At 27.9% G+C, this 19485-nt stretch overlaps 2 protein-coding genes across 3 annotated transcripts in view; one reads left to right on the top strand and one right to left on the bottom strand.

Annotated features, from left to right (window-relative positions):
- Window positions 1-11810, top strand: part of LOC112591081 (alpha-catulin) — a 43986-nt gene extending 32176 nt beyond the window's left edge. For both annotated transcript variants that reach the window (XM_025334738.1, XM_025334744.1), the window contains exons 6-13: window positions 1164-1344; window positions 7680-7928; window positions 8006-8165; window positions 8264-8376; window positions 8467-8517; window positions 8595-8933; window positions 9499-9705; window positions 9986-11810. In XM_025334738.1, the coding sequence (XP_025190523.1) occupies window positions 1164-1344; window positions 7680-7928; window positions 8006-8165; window positions 8264-8376; window positions 8467-8517; window positions 8595-8933; window positions 9499-9705; window positions 9986-10120 (1435 nt within the window). In that variant the 3' untranslated portion in view covers window positions 10121-11810. The remainder of the gene's footprint in view (window positions 1-1163; window positions 1345-7679; window positions 7929-8005; window positions 8166-8263; window positions 8377-8466; window positions 8518-8594; window positions 8934-9498; window positions 9706-9985) is intronic.
- Window positions 11811-15219: 3409 nt separating this feature from the next.
- The window catches only part of LOC112599234, a 22533-nt gene continuing 18267 nt past the window's right edge, over window positions 15220-19485 (bottom strand). Inside the window, 2 exon segments of the mRNA XM_025346056.1 lie at window positions 15220-15325; window positions 15865-19485. The exon segment at window positions 15865-19485 is cut by the window's right edge and continues 9 nt beyond it. Of these exon segments, the coding sequence (XP_025201841.1) occupies window positions 15874-19485 (3612 nt within the window). The 3' untranslated portion in view covers window positions 15220-15325; window positions 15865-15873.

Below are 19485 nucleotides of genomic sequence, written 5' to 3' on the forward strand. Positions count from 1 at the left end.
TGTCGTACCATTGTGAATTTGGTTCCACATTTTATTATAATATTTGATTATAATGCGTACATAAATATTTTTCTATACTACATATATTTTAATTTAGCATTATGTTGACATAATATATCATTTAAATTAAAAAATTATTTAGATGAGACATCAAGATTTTCTTCTGTTTTTTCTTAGCAGACTCTTAATTATGTATCATAGAGTGTATACTATATAGTATTCAGCGACGTTTGTTAAATGAAATAATCCTTATATAGTTAACGTAATTGTACTAAAACTACTAGTGAAGTTTCTGATCCTAATTTCAAGGTTGCTATTATAATCCTTTAGTTTCGTCTGACATCAAGAATAATTTGATACAGCAGCCGTTTTACTCGCGAGAGATAAGTCCAAACCACCCCTAATACAGCAGCTACACTGCACCCATATTTAGAACTATTCTGGAACTGCATTATTTCTATTTATCAATTTGTAGAGATAAGTATAGTGCATGGTCCTTTGGTGAAAAATCTATTATTAGTTACACGTTCATCGACGACAAATGCATATATGACCAGTATTAGGTAGGTAACTAATATTTTAGCGACATCTAACGTGACACAACAGTAAATATTATAATACTCTTATAAAATATTGTATTCAAGTTACTACGTGACGGTAGTTAATGCATCATTGGATATTATTTACTACTGTCAGTTCGAAATGCATAATATCATGACTTAATAAACGCGCGTTGTTTAATGACAGTGACGATTTATAGAATTCACTACTAAATTGCTTATTTTTACACTCCGTTTTGATATCCGACTCATTTGTCTTTTGCGATTCATTTACTTTAGCTACATTTATATGTATTTTTTTTTTTTGTTCATTTAAATCCGCCGCTTGCGTAGAATGTAAACTGTCAAACACTATATCGTTATTTCGAGGTGTCGTGTACCTACATATATTATTATGTTGTATAGCTGTGGAGCTCATTAAAAAACGATTTGTCCGGATCAACCCGTCGCTCTGATTATCATCGTCGTGGGGTTGTTAACAATTGCATGCTTTTATAAATCATACATTCATATATTTTATGTATAATGTATATACTTACCATACTTGTATTTCACTATAATATGTTAATGTATTTATATGTGTGCGTGTGTGTATGTTCGTAGGCTGACACTCGTGCTGAGCGAAAAAGAAACGCTATTGCGCACCATGGACGTGATCATGGAACTCACACAAGACTTCACGGATAGTGCGTACACTAGGCACGAGCACCGAGAAAATATATTGACGCTGTGTGATCGTGTCAAAACGCATCTCGATCAGTTGATCAGAGCCGCAGCTAGACTTGTAAGTTGTGTTCAAAATATTATATATAAAGGAATCGCGATTGACGAACGATTCGTAAAGATAATTATTTAAATTTTAGTATTCGTACTTTAAAAAGTTTCTGTTACCCACTACTATAATATTTAATGTCAATGATAACAATATGACGTAGGTAAATGGTCCTTACAATTTCCAGAACTGTATCTTCTAATATACGTCACATTATTATTATAATAAATTAATGCATAAATGACAAGTAAGGCACAATATAATAAGTCGCCGTTGACATTTAATCAAATTATTTTAGTAGTTATACATTATTATTACTATTATAACAAATTTTACTAAATGTGATTTTCAGAGTTGATTTGTTTGTTACATGTCTAAGTGCAACTAAAAACTTTTGCTCAGATAGGTTTGCTTCTTGTTTTAAAAATAAAAAAGTAGTTCAAAGTACATAAAAAATATAAATTTTAACATAATATTGTATCTCAGATAGACAATGTAAAACACGCTAACGATCACTTTTAAAATCACTTTGAGCGTCACGTCAACACGAAATATGTACAGTTTAAATTTCATGGAAATTTAAAGAACTTTACACGTAATTTAAACTTAAATACATAGAGAAAAGATCTCACGTAAACTAGAACGACAAAGAAACTTTGTAATGTACAAAATAAATTAACTCGTGAACTTGAGTTGTTATTTAATATTTACAAGTTACATAATACAAATTATAATATTAATAATAACACAACAATAAAATTATATTACATTGACGATAATAGATTTATTTGAAAAACAAAATTGTTTAAAATAAAGTATTCATAACAAACAGTTAATAGTAATATAAGATAATTTAAAAGTTAAAGTTTAAAACTTTCATATTAATAAAATTGATTTGATTTTAGACTCCTGAAAAATTTAGTATACAATAACATCTATATGTAAACGTGAAAATGTAAATATTTGTCACTCATGTTCTCTAAAACTACTCATCTGATTATCTTTATTATGAAATAATACATCGCGGAACAGGTTTCAAGCTTATTTTTGTTACTATAAGTTGATGAATAATCGAATTATTAATATTTTAAATAATCGACAAATACGCACATAATGTTTTTTTTTTTATTCGTAATAGAAATTAGTATTTTAGTGAATAGTTTATGTAGTATAACAATACAAAACTGTTTCTTTGTTTTTGGTTCACACTATTGAAACTTCATGAGTTGTTGTTTTTAGTCTAGAATGAAAAGGAAATCAAATTTAGATTGCTCAATAAAAAAAAAATCTAAAATTTAAAAAAATGCTGCTGTTAAATGGTCAAAAAAAAGCAATGCTAGGCTGGACAGCTATGTAAAGTAGATATGTCGGAAATATCATCTATACACCAAATCAGATAATTAAAAATATATACATGCAATACGCTAAATCTTAGCATTAAACAACCAAATCTTACACGGATATATTTTGTATGAGTAACAAAGTGCATGAAAAATGAGAATAGCTAGTAATATATATATATATATATTGTTTACAAATGTATTCACTCATAAAATATGTATATCTACATAGTTACATAAACGGGCATAATGTATATATTTGTAAAATTATACATTTTAATATGAACGTATTTTATATTTACACTGAACTTTAAATATACACTTAAAGTTGTTATTAAAAACTATTGTAGAAACAATAAAAAACAATGAGTTAAATAAATTTATTAAAAATTTCTTTTTTTTTTTAAAAATATTCAAAACTTTGAAATTAAGTGCTAAATTATAAAACTAAAAGTAACTGATAGATTCACACTTTTTATCTAATATTTAGTAACTATGATATGTATACGAATTGTCGAATCACCAGGTACCTATAATATAAAAATATTAATTTCTATTATTAGATTTTATATTGAATAATTTTTTATAAAGTTAACTATAATTAAACTTTTACTTAGATCTAGGATAGAACATTTTTTTTAAAATCCTTTTAAGTATATTAAACATCTTTAATGGAAAATGATTCTTAAAACCAACTCCATCTTTTATAATAAAATAATATCTGTAATTTATTCATGTAGCTTAAAGCTTTTCAAAAGTTATTTTAAAGATAAAGTTTACTGACTTTTAAAAGGATACATTGGTTGTTCATAAAGTTTTAGATCAGGTAGTATATATATTACGTTGTGAACCGAATACATCATACAATAGCAAAAATACTTTATTATTTCATTACATCATAATATAAAATCTCTAAAATAAGTCATAAAAGTCTTGTTTAATTCTAGAGTTAAGTTTTTTTTTTTACTTTTGAAAGCTTAGCATGGATTTTCATTTATTATAGCTGTGGATGCCTAATTAAATATATTTAACTATTTACGTAAACATTGATTTCTTTTATTTTGATTAACGAAGATTTATTATATAATTAATTATAGCATAACACCGAGAATACTAAGATAGGGGTTTTAAGATTGGCTTGGTTTGTCTGACATCGGTCAATTAAGTGTACGGTATTATATCATCCCTATGTAGGTTACATATCCCTCTTACTACACAAACAACCATCCATCCACTCAAGCACACATCAATAATGAATGAACACAACTGTACACATTATAACGCATTCTAATTTAACTACTCTGTCATTGCCAACTTCTAGACGCTCTTTATGGATTTAAACAATTAAAATTAAAATAATTTTAATTAATTATCATCATTTGTGATTCGATATTTTACCAATTATTACATTGGTAATTTAAATACTATTTTTATTTTTTACACCATTTTGATGACTTAATAATTACCTATATAATAATTATAATATAGGCATTTAACGGATAGAATAATATTATATTCAATTTATTCATAAGAAATGGAAAAAATGTTAGGTGATATAATTATTAAGCTACATTTTTTATCTTAAGTGGATAGGTATGCATTTGACAGATATTTTAATATTGTTTTGAATTTTGATATAAATTCCATTTGTGAGTTATGATGATATTCTTAATATTTTTTTTAGACTTTCCATTCAATAAGTATTTAAGAAAAATTATATATGTTTTATCTATGAATGTTGACGGAATAAAAAAAAAAAAACCTATTTTCATAATTCATTTAATTAATTGTAAAAATGCTCATAAATTATACCGAAAAAATTAATTTCAAATAAAAATATAAATCTTGAACACATTCATTAAAAGTGTATAATAGTTGATTAGCTTATATATTGCATAAGACTATACAAATTAATGAAAAAAAAAAGAAAAAACATTTACTTTACCTTTACTTAAAATAATAAAAACAAATTCATAATATTTTAAATGTTGTAACAAAAAATAAATAAATAAATAAAATAGTCGTATAAAAAAAATAATATTTTAAGTATTTCTATATTAATATAATTAAATTTAGAACGCCAAGAACGCAGTCACGTCTTAATACAAAAATTCAAATTCAAATACCGTACATAAAAGGAAAAAAAGTATGAACAAATCTTATATATCCCGTTTGGTTTTGACAGTTTACATTTTTTATTTTTATGATTATGTAACGTTAATTTGTGGTCAGCATATAAACGAATCAAAATTTTATACTAAGTGACCAGCTGCTATAAAAATACACATAGTATTTTTATTAACACAATAAAATATCTTTTTAACGAAACAAAACGTATTTAAAAAAATATCAAATATTATAGAATAATAGTTATTGTTCCATAGGATTACTTTTATCGCGATACCGCAATTTATGCCGTTGAAACATTATTAATGCCAAGTTGAATTTTCGCCGAATTTTTGGCGCTTTTTAATTCACATAAGTGTCGACAAACCTATTCGATGATCTGGTGGATCTGGTGGTTAATATGGTAAAACATTGACGAAGGCCTGCAAATAAAAAAAGAAAAAAAATAAGTCGAGTGTCGTTTGAGTGTGTCAAGCTAAAATGTTTATTCAATGCGGTACGGGCAACAAGTATATATTGATGTATATATGTATTAAAATAATAGGTGTGCGTGCGTCAATTGGCGAACCACTGTGTTATCGACTTTTGTTTGAGTCAAGAGAATGTAAAACGATAATAACAATGACGATAAAATGCACAACGATGATAATAATAATAAAACAGTAGTAATAAATCATTTTTGTCTGTTAAACGTTTTAAATGATTAAAACAGTATTTCGATTCATTAATCAAAACAAAACAAAAAAAATAAAAAATATGTTAAGATGTTAGGATAGTAATAAATCGATAAAATATTATTATATTTATTATGTAGCATGTGTACGTCAGTGCATAGAACTCGGTCAAATAATAATAATAAAAAAAAAAAAAAAAATAATAAATAAAAAAATACCGTAACGATTGAACCCGATAAGACACTGTCTGTAAATACAATATGTATGCACACTACTATATATAAATAATAGCTGTATTCACACGTGTCTATACAATGCACGTACGTACATAAAAAATATATTACACTATTTTTTTTTATAATATTATATTTGTCTCAGTTAAAAATACTTGTACACACACAAAGTCGATATTGGCATAAAAAACATTGTACTAAATATGTAATATGCCTACGTAATGATATTAAACTGAATGAATAGTTTAATAATTCACATCACACATCCGTTTTTGTGTCGTTTTACAATCGTTTAAGAGTAATAATTTTCGATGTATTGAAATAAGTTAATAACAGTAAATGTTATCGAGTTTATTAGTAGTTTATCTCAATGACGCAATAAGAAACTACAGTGTTGAAGAAATTAAAAAAATTAAAGTTTCACATAACAGAAGTACAGAGCCCAATGAAAATCATTTTTTTAACTGGATTATCATATGTGGTTGATGATTACTTTGGTTAAACATTAAGTAAAACACGTAAATGTATTACGAATCCTAAAAGACTCAGTGGTGCACCTAATTCGTTGTTTTTTTTTAGTTTAAGTCCACTCCAATTCAAGGTTTTTAGAGTTTTGCAATTTTTGTTTAAAAAGTATAATTTTATCTTAAATATAAATCTACAAACACTATTGCTTGTATTAGGTCTTTTTAAAATTCAAATAAACATAAAAAATGATCTGATAATAAGAATGTACAAAGTTTCTCGTTCTATTTTAGTAACAACATAATTATTTAACTGGCAATATGCACTTTATTTTAAAGGAATTTAATTTAAATTAGATAATTGGTAACAAAAGATTTGAATATATTTTTTTTACAAATTTTAAAAATGTTTATTATAATTACCTATTTTATTAATAAAGTGTTTAAACTATAGTAAAGTTTGATGTGTACTGTTAAAATTATGTTTTGGGAACAGGAATGGTTAAGATTTCATGTTGTCAAAGTGAAGAATAAAGTTCAGAGTATGAAAAACTTTTTGGTTTTTTTTCTGTTCGTTACATGATAAGAAAATCATGTTTTCAAAAATGTATAATTCTGTATTAAATATACTGTCAAAAATATGATAGATGGGGGTCTGAAGTTTTGTTTTTATTGAACAACATATATCCTGGTTATGATGCATAGGTATGATATTGATTATATTATAAATGAAAGGTAGGTACATGAGAATTTTTAGTAATGTATACATTTTTCATAAAATCTGTTTTAAATTGCATTTTATGCTTCATAAATTAATATATCAGAATAATAGTTTCTATACTATATTTTATAAAATTGTTATTTTAGGTTTGCTTGGCCAATATTTTAAATTATTAAAATTATTTAAGTAAATTTGCACAAATATCTGTCGTGTCATAATGTCATATCAAAACTTTATGTTCTCTAATATTAACTTTTATTTTTGATAACAAGTTATGGTTAAAAAAATAAATAAATTAACTGTATTATAACTATAAACTAATTTAGTGAATAATTTAATTTAAAAAAAATCTACTCGAGTGCACTAAAAATATGACCGTTATAATAAAAAAAAACTTTATTACTACTTTTTATAATCTCAAACCTCGGTGCGTGTACATTATTTCATTTCTATGCTTTCCGTGTTGTATACTTATAATAATATAATATAATATTATGTTCAATGTCTTGTGTAATTCAAAAAATATTTAAACTAATTATATTTCATATACACCAGTTAAATTTACCAACGAAACCCTTGTAATAAACCGTTGACTTTGTTTTTTATGCGTAATTGGATGAACGTTTGTACTATGAATAATATAAATAATTGGATCGAATCCATATAAATTTCAAATCTATAATGTCTAATTCTAATTTAATTTTAAAATTTCCATTATATCGGATGCTGCAACCAGAGTATAAATATCACTATTTCAAACAATGCTGTTTGTTTTGAATATTTTTTAGGAACAGTGTGACGAATACTCACCAACGAAATCGCTGGAAGTCGCTGTAAACCAGTGCCTCGACGCCACCAAAGAACTCAGACTGCAGCTGATAGCGACGTGTAAAGAACAATCCCATGACTTACCTTTAATAATTAGGACTGGATATGACCTCGTAACGTGCATACAGACAACGTCTTCCGACGGAGATGTCGATAGTCTTAACAAGTACGGCGATCAATTCGTAGAAGTCGTAGACCAAATTGGAGAAGTACGTCGAAATATAAGCTAACATTAATAGTACGAGTAGTAATACATATTCATGAAAATATTGTGTCTTGATTTCAGATTTGTAAAGTACTGAGGCACATAGCGACTGCAGAATCACTTCAGGTTTCTGCGAAACACGCCGAAGTAAATTTACGAGTCTACGCACCGCAAATTGTTACTGCTGCTCAAGCATTAGTTCACTATCCTTGTTCAAAAATCATAAAGGAAAATTTAGAAGGTCGGTCATCGTCATTTATAATTGATAGCTATATTTTCAGCTTTTATCGGTGTTTTTTTTTTTTCAAAAATATAAGCGCACGTGTAATTTGTTTTTAGTATTTGCTGATATGTGGCAAGCTTTGACTCAAGACGTGTCTACGGTGTGTAAAGAAATTATGGAAAAACAAATACCAGAAAAACAAACATACATGTCACTCCCTAGGCCAGGTGTAAGTTTAAATAAGACTCGATAAGGTTTTCGTGTTTATAATGTTTATTTCAAAGACTTAATTTTGATTACGATATTGAATTCGTTACAGAAACACGGTACGACGACGAAACCGCTGAAGTCGGTGAGACTAGATCTATCGGTAAGACATCGGGTTGTGGTCGAGTAGATTTTTTTTTTAACAACAAGTTTTTTTTATCTAATCTATATTTTCCGTAGGAACAAGATCAAATCGCTAAAGCTGGTCTGGAGATGAAATTGGCGTCGAGTGAAGTAGATACGGAAGCGGATCGGTGGGGCGCCGGCGAAGATGACGACGCAGCCAACGAAGAAGGCGCCAGCATAGATGAGCGAGGCAATGTAACGAAAGCACACGAAGACAACGATATTGTGCGTAGAGCAAAAAACATGTCCGGCATGGCGTTGAGCATGTACGAGTTCACCAAGGGAGACGGCGGTTCGTCACTAAGGACCACTCAAGATCTGTTCACGCAGGCGGAATACCTGGCCGAGGAGGCTAATAGGCTGTACAAATTGGTCAGACAATTTTCGTATCAGGTAAGAAATAATGTTCTATTTTCCATGTTTTATTCTTTTCTACGCTTTTAAAAATAATTGAAATGTAGTCAGAAAAAATTTAAATGCAAATATTTTTTGGCCACTATTTGATTTGATTTTTTATTGTGTTGTAAAAAAATGTAAATACCAAATAAAACCACGCGGTATGCGCCAAAGTGGATAAAAAGTCGTTCAGTGCGTGTTTATAAGTAAATAAATTAATAATTTAATAGTCAAACCTATATATAGTATTATTTATTTTATACAAGTTTAATATTCTGATCATTAAGCTTGTTACTACTGTTTTTAATTGTATGTATAAATTTAATCTGCCATGTTTTAACAGCCTATTTTTGTTAAAATACGTTAATTAATGTTATTTTCTTCCATTAACTATAACAATTATTTGTTATTTATATATTTTAAACTTATCATTTTTGTATGAAACGTTATTTTGTATTCTATGAATTTAATTTATCCAAATACCTAGTTCTTAGCAAAATTTAACAAGTTCATCGTTGTAATAAAGTATTTTCTAATTTTAAATTCTATCATTTGTTTATAGGTTCCTATGGGTGCAAACAAAAAAGAACTTTTAGAACAGTTGGATCAAGTTCCAACATACGTACAACAGTTGCAATTTACTGTAAAGATGCCTACTGTTGGTAAATCTGCTACGTTTTCAAAGGTCGACAGCGTGATAAACGAAACTAAAACGCTAATGAACGTTATATCAAAAGTAGTCACAACCTGTTTCGTATGCGCTACTAAAGTAAGTTTTATTCTCATAATATTTTATGCGGTAAAATGCAAAAAAAAAAAATTGATTAAAAACTGATTGTGTTAACCGATCAAAGGTCAAAATTATTTTACACGTATTTAAGAGTGTTTCTTCCATTTCCGTGTATTGTACTTTATTTTATAATTGTTTTTACTACCAAATATCTCGTTTATTTTTCCGTCCGATATACATTTGTTCTTTTGTACCTAGTACATAATTGTTTATACCCATTACCTAAGTTCATATTTTAATAGTAAACTATTATTTTTAGTACAACTTGGACTTCCAAGGCCTGTCGACTAGAAGCGGGGGCTTCGGTGACCGCGGCGAAGACGGTAGCGGTGCTGGTTCCGGAGGCGAAGGTGGCAAACTGAGTGGAGGATCAGGCTCGGATGGATCCATGTGACAGTTTGGGATGGGGCGGAGGAGCAAAGGGGATGGCCGCCGCACCCGCGTGTCGTTCCTGCTCTTCTGAGCCCGTGCAGCTACACTTGCAGCCAGCACAAAACCCACAAACTATTTACATGGCTTCCAAATCCCTGCATTCAACCAATACTACTGGAAAATCATTTCCGGTATTTGGATTACTAAAGTTACCGGATAAGTTTCGCTCAACAAATAAAAGTAGCATAAAATATATTTACATTGTATTTGTCTATAATGTTTATTCGCCGTCACCACATCAGGAGAGAATGGCTATTATAATGTTATATCCGTGATAGATTGATTGAATGTAATCGCGACCGAAACGAAAAGTTTCTGTTAACGTTCGATTCACATCGATATACCATGTTATTTGTATAATTGTTTTTAATATGTTTTATCAACGGCGATTTACCAAACGTTTAATAATCATTCAAGTACGCTTTTTCCTAGTTCAAGATGTTTTAATAATATATCATGGTTTAGGGGTGTCTACCTAATACATTCATATGAAATAAAACGATTGTATTACGTAGGTCAATGGACGATAACTATACAATTCTTAAGTATAGTGAATACTAAATAAAATGACGCATTATGATTTAACTGACAATATAATATAATATTTTTATATTATATTGCCGTTAATGTTTCGAGCACAGAGCAATATATACACATACATTTATATTATATAAATAATTTTTAATAAATGTTTTGATTTTATAAATCATAATAAAAATATGTCACTAAAAATATAATTTAACTTAAACACAATCTTAAGCTTATAGACAATCGGGCAATATAATTTACTAGGACACAGCTAAGAAAGATCTACATGAAATCATTAGCTACAAAATACATTATATATATATATATATATATATATATATATATATATTATGTATGTATGTGTGTGTAATATAAATGAGTAATAAAATGGTGTTCATTAGGATATTACTTACAATGGACTTAACCTGACTGCTCATATTGAGTACCTATTACTTGGTTTGTTTTGATATTTACTTACTTGTACATAAAAAAATCTATTGACTGTACAGTTTTAACCTGAATTTTTATATCATTCGGCTTAAAGTCATAATAAATTCATCACGATATAGATGTGTTTTTAACAATTAGCGATTATTGATTAATGATCATATTACCACACGTACTATACGATTTCATTTGCATTGGACATCTATTTCCAACTATCAAAAACCATTCAAATAATGTTTGACTATTTTCAACAATATGAAAATTACACAAACTATTAATATTTTTTTCTGAGATGTCAAGACTGTGTCTTCCACTCAAAAAAAAAAAAAAAAAATGTTTTCCATGTCAAAAAAAACTTCTATGTAGAATATTGAGCTATGTGTCTTCCCCAAATTGTGTTCCATTGCCCTATAACTTCCCGTGTGTTTTAACTTATTAGGTATAACGATCTCTGAAAAAATTTAGTTGTTGATCAATATTTTATTATGAATTGATTATTTTAATACGATTTCAAATAATTATATGGCGTTCTATTTAGATGCCAAATTTTAAAAATTCGTAACTCTTTTTTGGCTTTAACGTTTTTTAACGATCTTTAAAAGTGTTTTTGTAAATATATAATTATTAGACTGTGCCAAATTTTTAATATCATTTGATCAATTTTAAATAATTTGTATACCGTGTTATTTTTATGTAAATTTATCAAAATGCAATTTGTTGTTATGAGTGAAAAATTTCAATTTCTTTATCGTTATCGTGTTACTATAATAAAACCGTTCATATTAATAGACACTACGCATGACAATAGGTAAGGAAAAAATATCGTTTGCTTTGAACTGATGTCCAATTAACCATGTACATAAAACTGTTGAACGAATTACATACTGAGCCATATTTATTTCTTTAAGTATAAATTTTGATTTAAATGCGTTCATTTTTTTAATAAATAAATATTCATAATATAATGCAATCGATAATTATTCGTCATTTTTTAAAGATCAATAATAACATTTTCTTTTTTGTAATCAAATGTTTCTCGAGATTAATAAATAATTATTAATTTATTATAATAAACGTTATTAGGGGCTTTTATTTATACGTTTGTTTGATTTTATTAATATTAAAACTAAATTGATAATTTTTTTTATTAAATCTAAAATATGTTATACAAAATGATAATATTTATAAAAATTAAAATTAAAATGTATGATCAGTATATGAATGAACTTATATATTTTTTTGTTTTTGTGAAAAATTGTTAATCTGTTATAAATAAATTGATGCAATTTGAAATAATTCAAGTGTTTGCTTATAATAATCCTTATGCGTGAACTTAAAATTGTTCCCTATCTTGTACAGTTTATAGATTAATGAATATTTAAAACATCTAAAAAAAATAATTTTGTTTAGTCAACTCATTACATAAATAGTTTTCAAACATTTTAGTTTACTCATAAGTCAACTTTTTTCATAATTTATTACAGTTTTCTTTAATTATCTAACAAATTGTAAGTTAACTAAATATATGTTAACTGATTCTGTACAATATTTTACGAAATTTCCTAAATCCTGGTAAAATAATTAAAAACTATTTTATGATCACCATGAGACTTAAGCAACGTCACTAAACAAATTATTTATGATTTAACTTTGTTTAAATTTACAATCTAATTATTACCTGTTTTATATGGTTTTGGTTATTGATTTTCTTTGCAATCGTAAAATTAAATTTGTTGTTTATGTTTTAAAAGAACATTCTCCATTATTATAGTTAACAAATAAAAAATAATCACTTGAATTGAAGAAAGAAATCCATCTAACATTTTTTTTTTTTAATAAATGATCAATAATATTTAGAATATAAATTATTCAATTTCCAAATAAAAACTGTACCTATGACGGTTATTCTCTCTAAGAGTGACAATGAGTTTTTGCAACTACCAATTAAAACGGATAATAGATTCACTTTGTCTTAATTGACGCCTCACTTAAAATTATTATACATCAAATATCAACGCATTAGTAAAAAATACACTCGTTAAATTGTTGAAAGCATAGTTTTATTTTTTTATATTCATTAAAAGCGCATTTTAACTAAAGCTAGCTTATATTATACAGATTTTTAAATATATTGTACAAAATTATATAGTTATGTTTTTTTTTTTATTATTATTATTATTATTATTATTACCTACATTAATTTCTGTATAATATGTTGTTAAATATTATTTTAGATTGCATTTTTAGTATTTAAGAATTATAAATATATATTATTTTTTTTTTTATCACTTAGATATTTAAAATTATTATTTTTAGACATAAGCTTGTCAACAGGTAAAAATATTTTTGTTTCAAGTCGATGATTTATTATTTAATTCAGATAAACTATGGACATTATTGTAACATAATACATTTACTCATAACGAAAATAATAGTTTGACTTAGTGACGTTAGTGTGCTTGAAGCATATTTCGGTAACAGACAATCTTTTGATGTATTTTTTTATTTTATTCAATTTACCCTTAGTCGTTAGTTGGATTTCAACCAACGATTTAACTGTTTTTTAAGTTGAAATTTAAACTTGTTTTTATAGCTAAAAATATAAGTATTTTTTTACCGTGTTGAATGTCGAACGACGCTGAAAGCAATTTATAATACAAAATACGAACAATTACATCACTCTGTACATCTGAAATTAGTATGTAATTTGTTGAATGTTAATTAAGATAATTTAAATATTTATAACACACACACACACACACACACATCCATATATTATGTTTTATATTACATAAATACATAAATACATGTATTTATTATATTATATAAATAATAATATTAAATGTGTCTAAAATTGAACATAAATTGTATTAATTTTGTGGTACCGTTGTAAAGCGTCGGTGTTTTTGATTTTATTTATTAATATTATTATAAATAGAACGCGTTTTTGCCCGAATAATGTTTTTGACTTTGTATTTCGTCATTTTTTCGAATTGTTTTTTTTATATGCATGTAAAAAAATATATTTGTAAATGTTTTATTGTACATCTTCGTTACAAAACACTTGAATAATAAATACAATTAAAAAATAATTGTCATTTATTTATTTATTTATACCTTTTTAAAACATTAGAAAAAAGTTAATTCTATTTGTTAGTTTCAGATTTTGTATAGTTTATTTATTTTTGACTGAAAACAATTTCATTAATACAACAATGATAACATGAAAAAATAGTATAAAGAATAATAAATTAGTATCTTAATAAATACTTTAGTTATATAATAAAAACAATACAATCAATTTTTAAGAATTTGCAGAGTTTGTAAAATTCATAATTAGATATCACAGCTCATTAAATACAATTTTCAATACATAAAATAAATTAACAAAATCACAGTGCATAAATATATATATATATATAATATATATATATATATTAAATTTAAGTATTAGTCTTGAATAAAATATGATTATTTAAAGCTCTTATATAGTTTAACAAGTATTTTGTTGGCGAATTTGAGTTAGATTTAATTATAATGATTAATAAGTAATTGCTAAAAACACTGGTTACATTTTTTGTCTCGAAATAATTGTGAGCAAATAAAGTCGACGGATACATTTGTGTAGGTATTAGGTATACTTTATGTCCGAAAAACGTCGGATGATATGAGTAGTATAAAATTCATCAATTCAGTTTTTATTACAGTATATTATAATAATTTACGGGTATTATTATTTTCTCTTATGAAAATTATCAAAATGTACATTTATTTGTGGCTTTTAAAATCGTTATTTAGATTTTTTCGAGTCACTGTCGTATACAATTGCGATAGGTATATATTTTTATTGAATAAATAAATTTAGAATTGTAAAATATTACAATATTTAATGTTCCTTTTTTTATTATTTTAGTGTCCGTGGTCATTAATTTTTTTTCTTACAATTTTATCTAATGATTCCAGACAAAAAACGACCTTGTGATTTTTACAAAATATTTTATCATTAGTTTTATAATTTATAATACTCAAAGAGATACAGTTTTTTAATATAATAAAAATCAAATATTTTTTTTTCATTATTTTTTTGTAATTTGATTTTCAAATTAAATATTTATTAGTAAAATATAGTAGTTTAAGCTATTCTTATTTATAAACGTCGAGTATCTAGTTCTGAATCCATTTCATTTCTTATCTAAAACAAAATATAAATTATTTTTATATAGATTACATTATAAAGAATTTGTTATCAACAATAAAATTTCACTTAAATATGATTCAATTGTTCATATTTGTTTTAACAATAATTTTAACTATCTAAAATTATGGGTTGTATATTATGATCTTTGCAGATTAATAAATAAATTATTTGGACAATCAAGCAAAATATATGATGAACAATGGAAGAGTAGACATTCAAATTATATATAAATCAATTGCGAATATTAAATTATTATGTTTAGCTATTATTAAGGTTATGTATTATTTTTTAGCTTAATTAAAAAATATAACAAAATTTACTCGTATTATAGTTGTTGTCAACAGATATTTTTTGATTACTTGTTTATAGTAAGTAATGTAAAAACTATGTAATACTCCAGATTGGTAATTTTATATTATACATAAGAGGACGAACAAAATATGAAAAGTTATAATATATTATCTAAGAGCTAAGTAGGTAAGTGAAAAATTATTTTTCGATTTTATTAAAATACATAAACATGATTTACTTACCTAGAAAATTTATTTACGATCTCCATCCGTTGTAGTCGACTTATAGAATTTGTGCGTTTTCGTATCACGAGTGTGTTTAAAAGGCGCTTGATTCCTTTCGATTAATGGAACAGGACATGGGCCACTCACTCTTGGTTTATATTCGTTTCTGTAATGACTAGTACTCGATTCCATTGACGAATCGCCGAGACTGATGTGTGATCTGTTCGTGGACGACCTCGAAATCCTGTCTTGACGGTGCATAGCGCTAATACTATTCCGGTTGTCAGGAGGCGATATCACGAATGTTGAGTCCAACGTATTTATACTCTTCCTCTGAGCCGCAGCCGCTGAAGAAGTGTAATGAGGCGCTTCGATATGCGTCACGTCTCCTTTGCGGTGCAACACCGAGTTACTCAGATCGGTGTTCGAACTTATTATGGATTTGCGGTGATGAGATTGGTCCTTTAGAGTTTTCCGATCAAACATGGATGATGTGTCGATGTTTAATACGTTGGAACTAGTGCTATGCAAAGACTTCCTGTAAGTTGCAGTGGAATAACTTTTTACTTCGGTGGCATGTGAACGATTAGTAGAATGCTCTGATTTTTGCTGTGAAGAAAGTGATTGAGAATGGTCTCGATTGTATTCATTCCGATTTTGGCTGCTGGTATCATACCGGTTGCTTTTGTTTAACTGTTCGTTCGATACAGCTGACTTGCTTGAACGCAAATCCGAAGAATAATCACGGCTAATCGAGTTGTTCTCGTTGATGTTTCCGCTAACAAACGATTGTCTTCCTACTTCGGTTTTGAGAACTTTACTCGTTTGATTATTTGAATAGTGTTCAGAACGCTGTTCTATGGATGATGCATTTCGGTTATTTGTTGATTTTTTGTCAGATAAATTTATGACAAAACTTTCAGGCCGTCGAATTTGTTCCCTGCTCTTCGAATTGCTAGTAGTAATGCTCTGTTTATAGTTTTGATCACTGGTTTCATTGTTATATTTTTGACTAGACTGATTAATGTGTTGAAGATTTCTATGCTGCGAAGAATAATTTTGACTATCGTTATTATTCAGATGCCCATATCTATGCTGTGTAACTTGTACTCTATCCATAAGGTTATCATTTTGTAGTCTATCGTGATTCAATTGTCCTTTAGGTTCTTGAGATAGACGTGAAGAGTAAATGTGTTGTTCACTTGTTATTTCATGCTGCCGATTTGAACTGCTGATATCTTGTGAAGACTTGTGGGTATAATGATTGGATGAATGTTGACGAGTTGTATTATCTGAATATCTTTGATCATTTGTCTGGTTTATTTGTTGCTTCGATAATGATGAATTTTTGGTACTGCTTAAATCTGTTATGGATCCTTTTAAATAATCTCTCCTTTGAGAAGTCTCCCATTTTTTTCTTTCCACTATGCCTACATGATCTTCTGATTTAGAACTTCTTTGAGATAAAGAATCAGATGATTGTTTAAAGACACGATTTTCAACGTTTTGTGATTCGGCTGACTGTCTAAGTTCCCCTTCAAATTGTGTTTGTCCGTATTTGACACTAATTTTTTCATTTATATTTGAATCTTTAGCATAATCCCCTAAAGAAATTTGAGATTCAATATGTTTTCTAGTATTTGTATTACTCTGCTGAAGTTTTTGTACTGAAGAATAGTTTTCAGTTTTTGAAGAGGAATGCGATTTTTCCACTTGATTTATTCGTTTGAGATCGCTTGTAGTTTGATTATTTTCAATTGTTTTTTGAGAATATCCAGTATTTAATGACTTATGATCAGACTGTATGTTTTTGTTGGTAAAGTGCATTGTTCCTTCAATTTTCAAATTATCCTCATGCTTCCTGATTATAGCTTGTTCAACTTTTCGAACTGTGTAAGTTCGATCTCTTTTTTCAAATTCTCCTTCCATCCGTAAATTATCTTGAGGCTTGTAAGCAAGGGTCCTCTCACCTACAGTCACTTTTTGTACGACTCGTTTTTCAAAATTACCTTCTGATTTTAAATTATCCTTTGGTTTTACAATAGGCGCTCTATCACTCGGTCCAACTGTTTGATGAGTACGTTTTTCAAAGTCACCTTCGGGTTTTAAATTATCTGGATGCCTAATTTGTTTGGGTCTTTCACCCGGCTTATAATTATCTGAAGACGGTCTATCAAATTCACCTTCGGGTTTTAAGTTATCTGGATGTCTAATCTGTTTTGGTCGCTCACCAGGTCTATAATTCTCTGTAGATGGTCGATCAAAGTCACCTTCTGGTTTCAAATTATCTTTAGGTTTTACAATAGGTGCTCTATCACCCGGTCCAATTATTTTATGAGTACGTTTTTCAAAGTCACCTTCAGGTTTTAAATTATCTGGATGCCTAATTTGTTTGGGTCTTTCACCCGGCTTATAATTATCTGAAGACGGTCTATCAAAATCACCTTCAGGTTTTAAATTATCTGGATGTTTAATCTGTTTTGGTCGTTCTCCAGGTCTATAATTTTGTGTAGATGGTCGATCAAAATCACCTTCTGGTTTCAAATTATCTTTAGGTTTTACAATAGGCGCTCTTTCACCCGGTCCAGTTGTTTGATAAGTACGTTTTTCAAATTCACCTTCTGGTCTTAAGTTATCTGGATGTCTAATCTGTTTTGGTCGTTCACTAGATGTGTATTTATCTGGGGATGGTCTATCAAATTCACCTTCTGGTCTTAAGTTATCTGGATGTCTAATCTGTTTTGGTCGTTCACCAGATGTGTATTTATCTGGAGACGGTCTATCAAATTCACCTTCAGGTTTAAGATTATCTTTAGGTTTAACGATTGGAGCACGATCACCAGGACCAACCTTCTGTGGTGTACGTTTTTCAAATTCGCCCTCCGGTCTTAAATTATCTGGATGTCTAATTTGAGTAGGTCTCTCAGCAGAAACAAAAGAAACTATTTCACGCTTTTCAAAATTGCCTTCCATTTTAAGATTGTCTTCATGTTTCGTAATGGAAGATACTTTATTCACAACGTGTTTACTATAATCATTTCTTGAACGCATATCAATAAATTCACCTTCAATTCTTAAATTATCTTCTCTGTGAATAATTTCAGACCGTTCCCCTCTAGTAGCTGAAAAATCACTTCGTTTGAAATTATCTATAAGTTCACCTTCAACTTTCAGATTATCTTCATGCTTAACTATCTCAGAACGAATAGCAGTTTTACGCGAAAAATCGTCTTTCTTAAAAATAGTATGTTCGCCAGTCATCTTTAAATTATCTTCATGAATGTGAATAACAGCTCTATCGCCTACAGTTACTTCAGATTTGTTTTTAACATACGATGTATCTAATAAACCTTCAGGATACAAATTATCCTTAGGCTTAACTATAGGAGCCCGATCACCTGGACCTACTACATGTTGAACACGTTTCTCAAAATCACCTTCGGGGTACAAATTATCTTTAGGTTTCACGATTGGAGCACGATCACCAGGACCAACCTTTTGTGGTGTACGTTTTTCAAATTCACCTTCAGGTTTAAGATTATCTGATGGCTTGAACGGTGTAGGTCGTTCACTTGTTTTGAATTTCTCATAAACTGGTCTTTCAAAGTCACCTTCCGGTTTAAGATTATCTGTAGGTTT

Source organism: Melanaphis sacchari, unplaced genomic scaffold (assembly GCF_002803265.2).
Source record: "Melanaphis sacchari strain LSU unplaced genomic scaffold, SCAv2.0 Contig0_pilon_pilon, whole genome shotgun sequence".
NCBI lineage: Eukaryota > Metazoa > Arthropoda > Insecta > Hemiptera > Aphididae > Melanaphis > Melanaphis sacchari.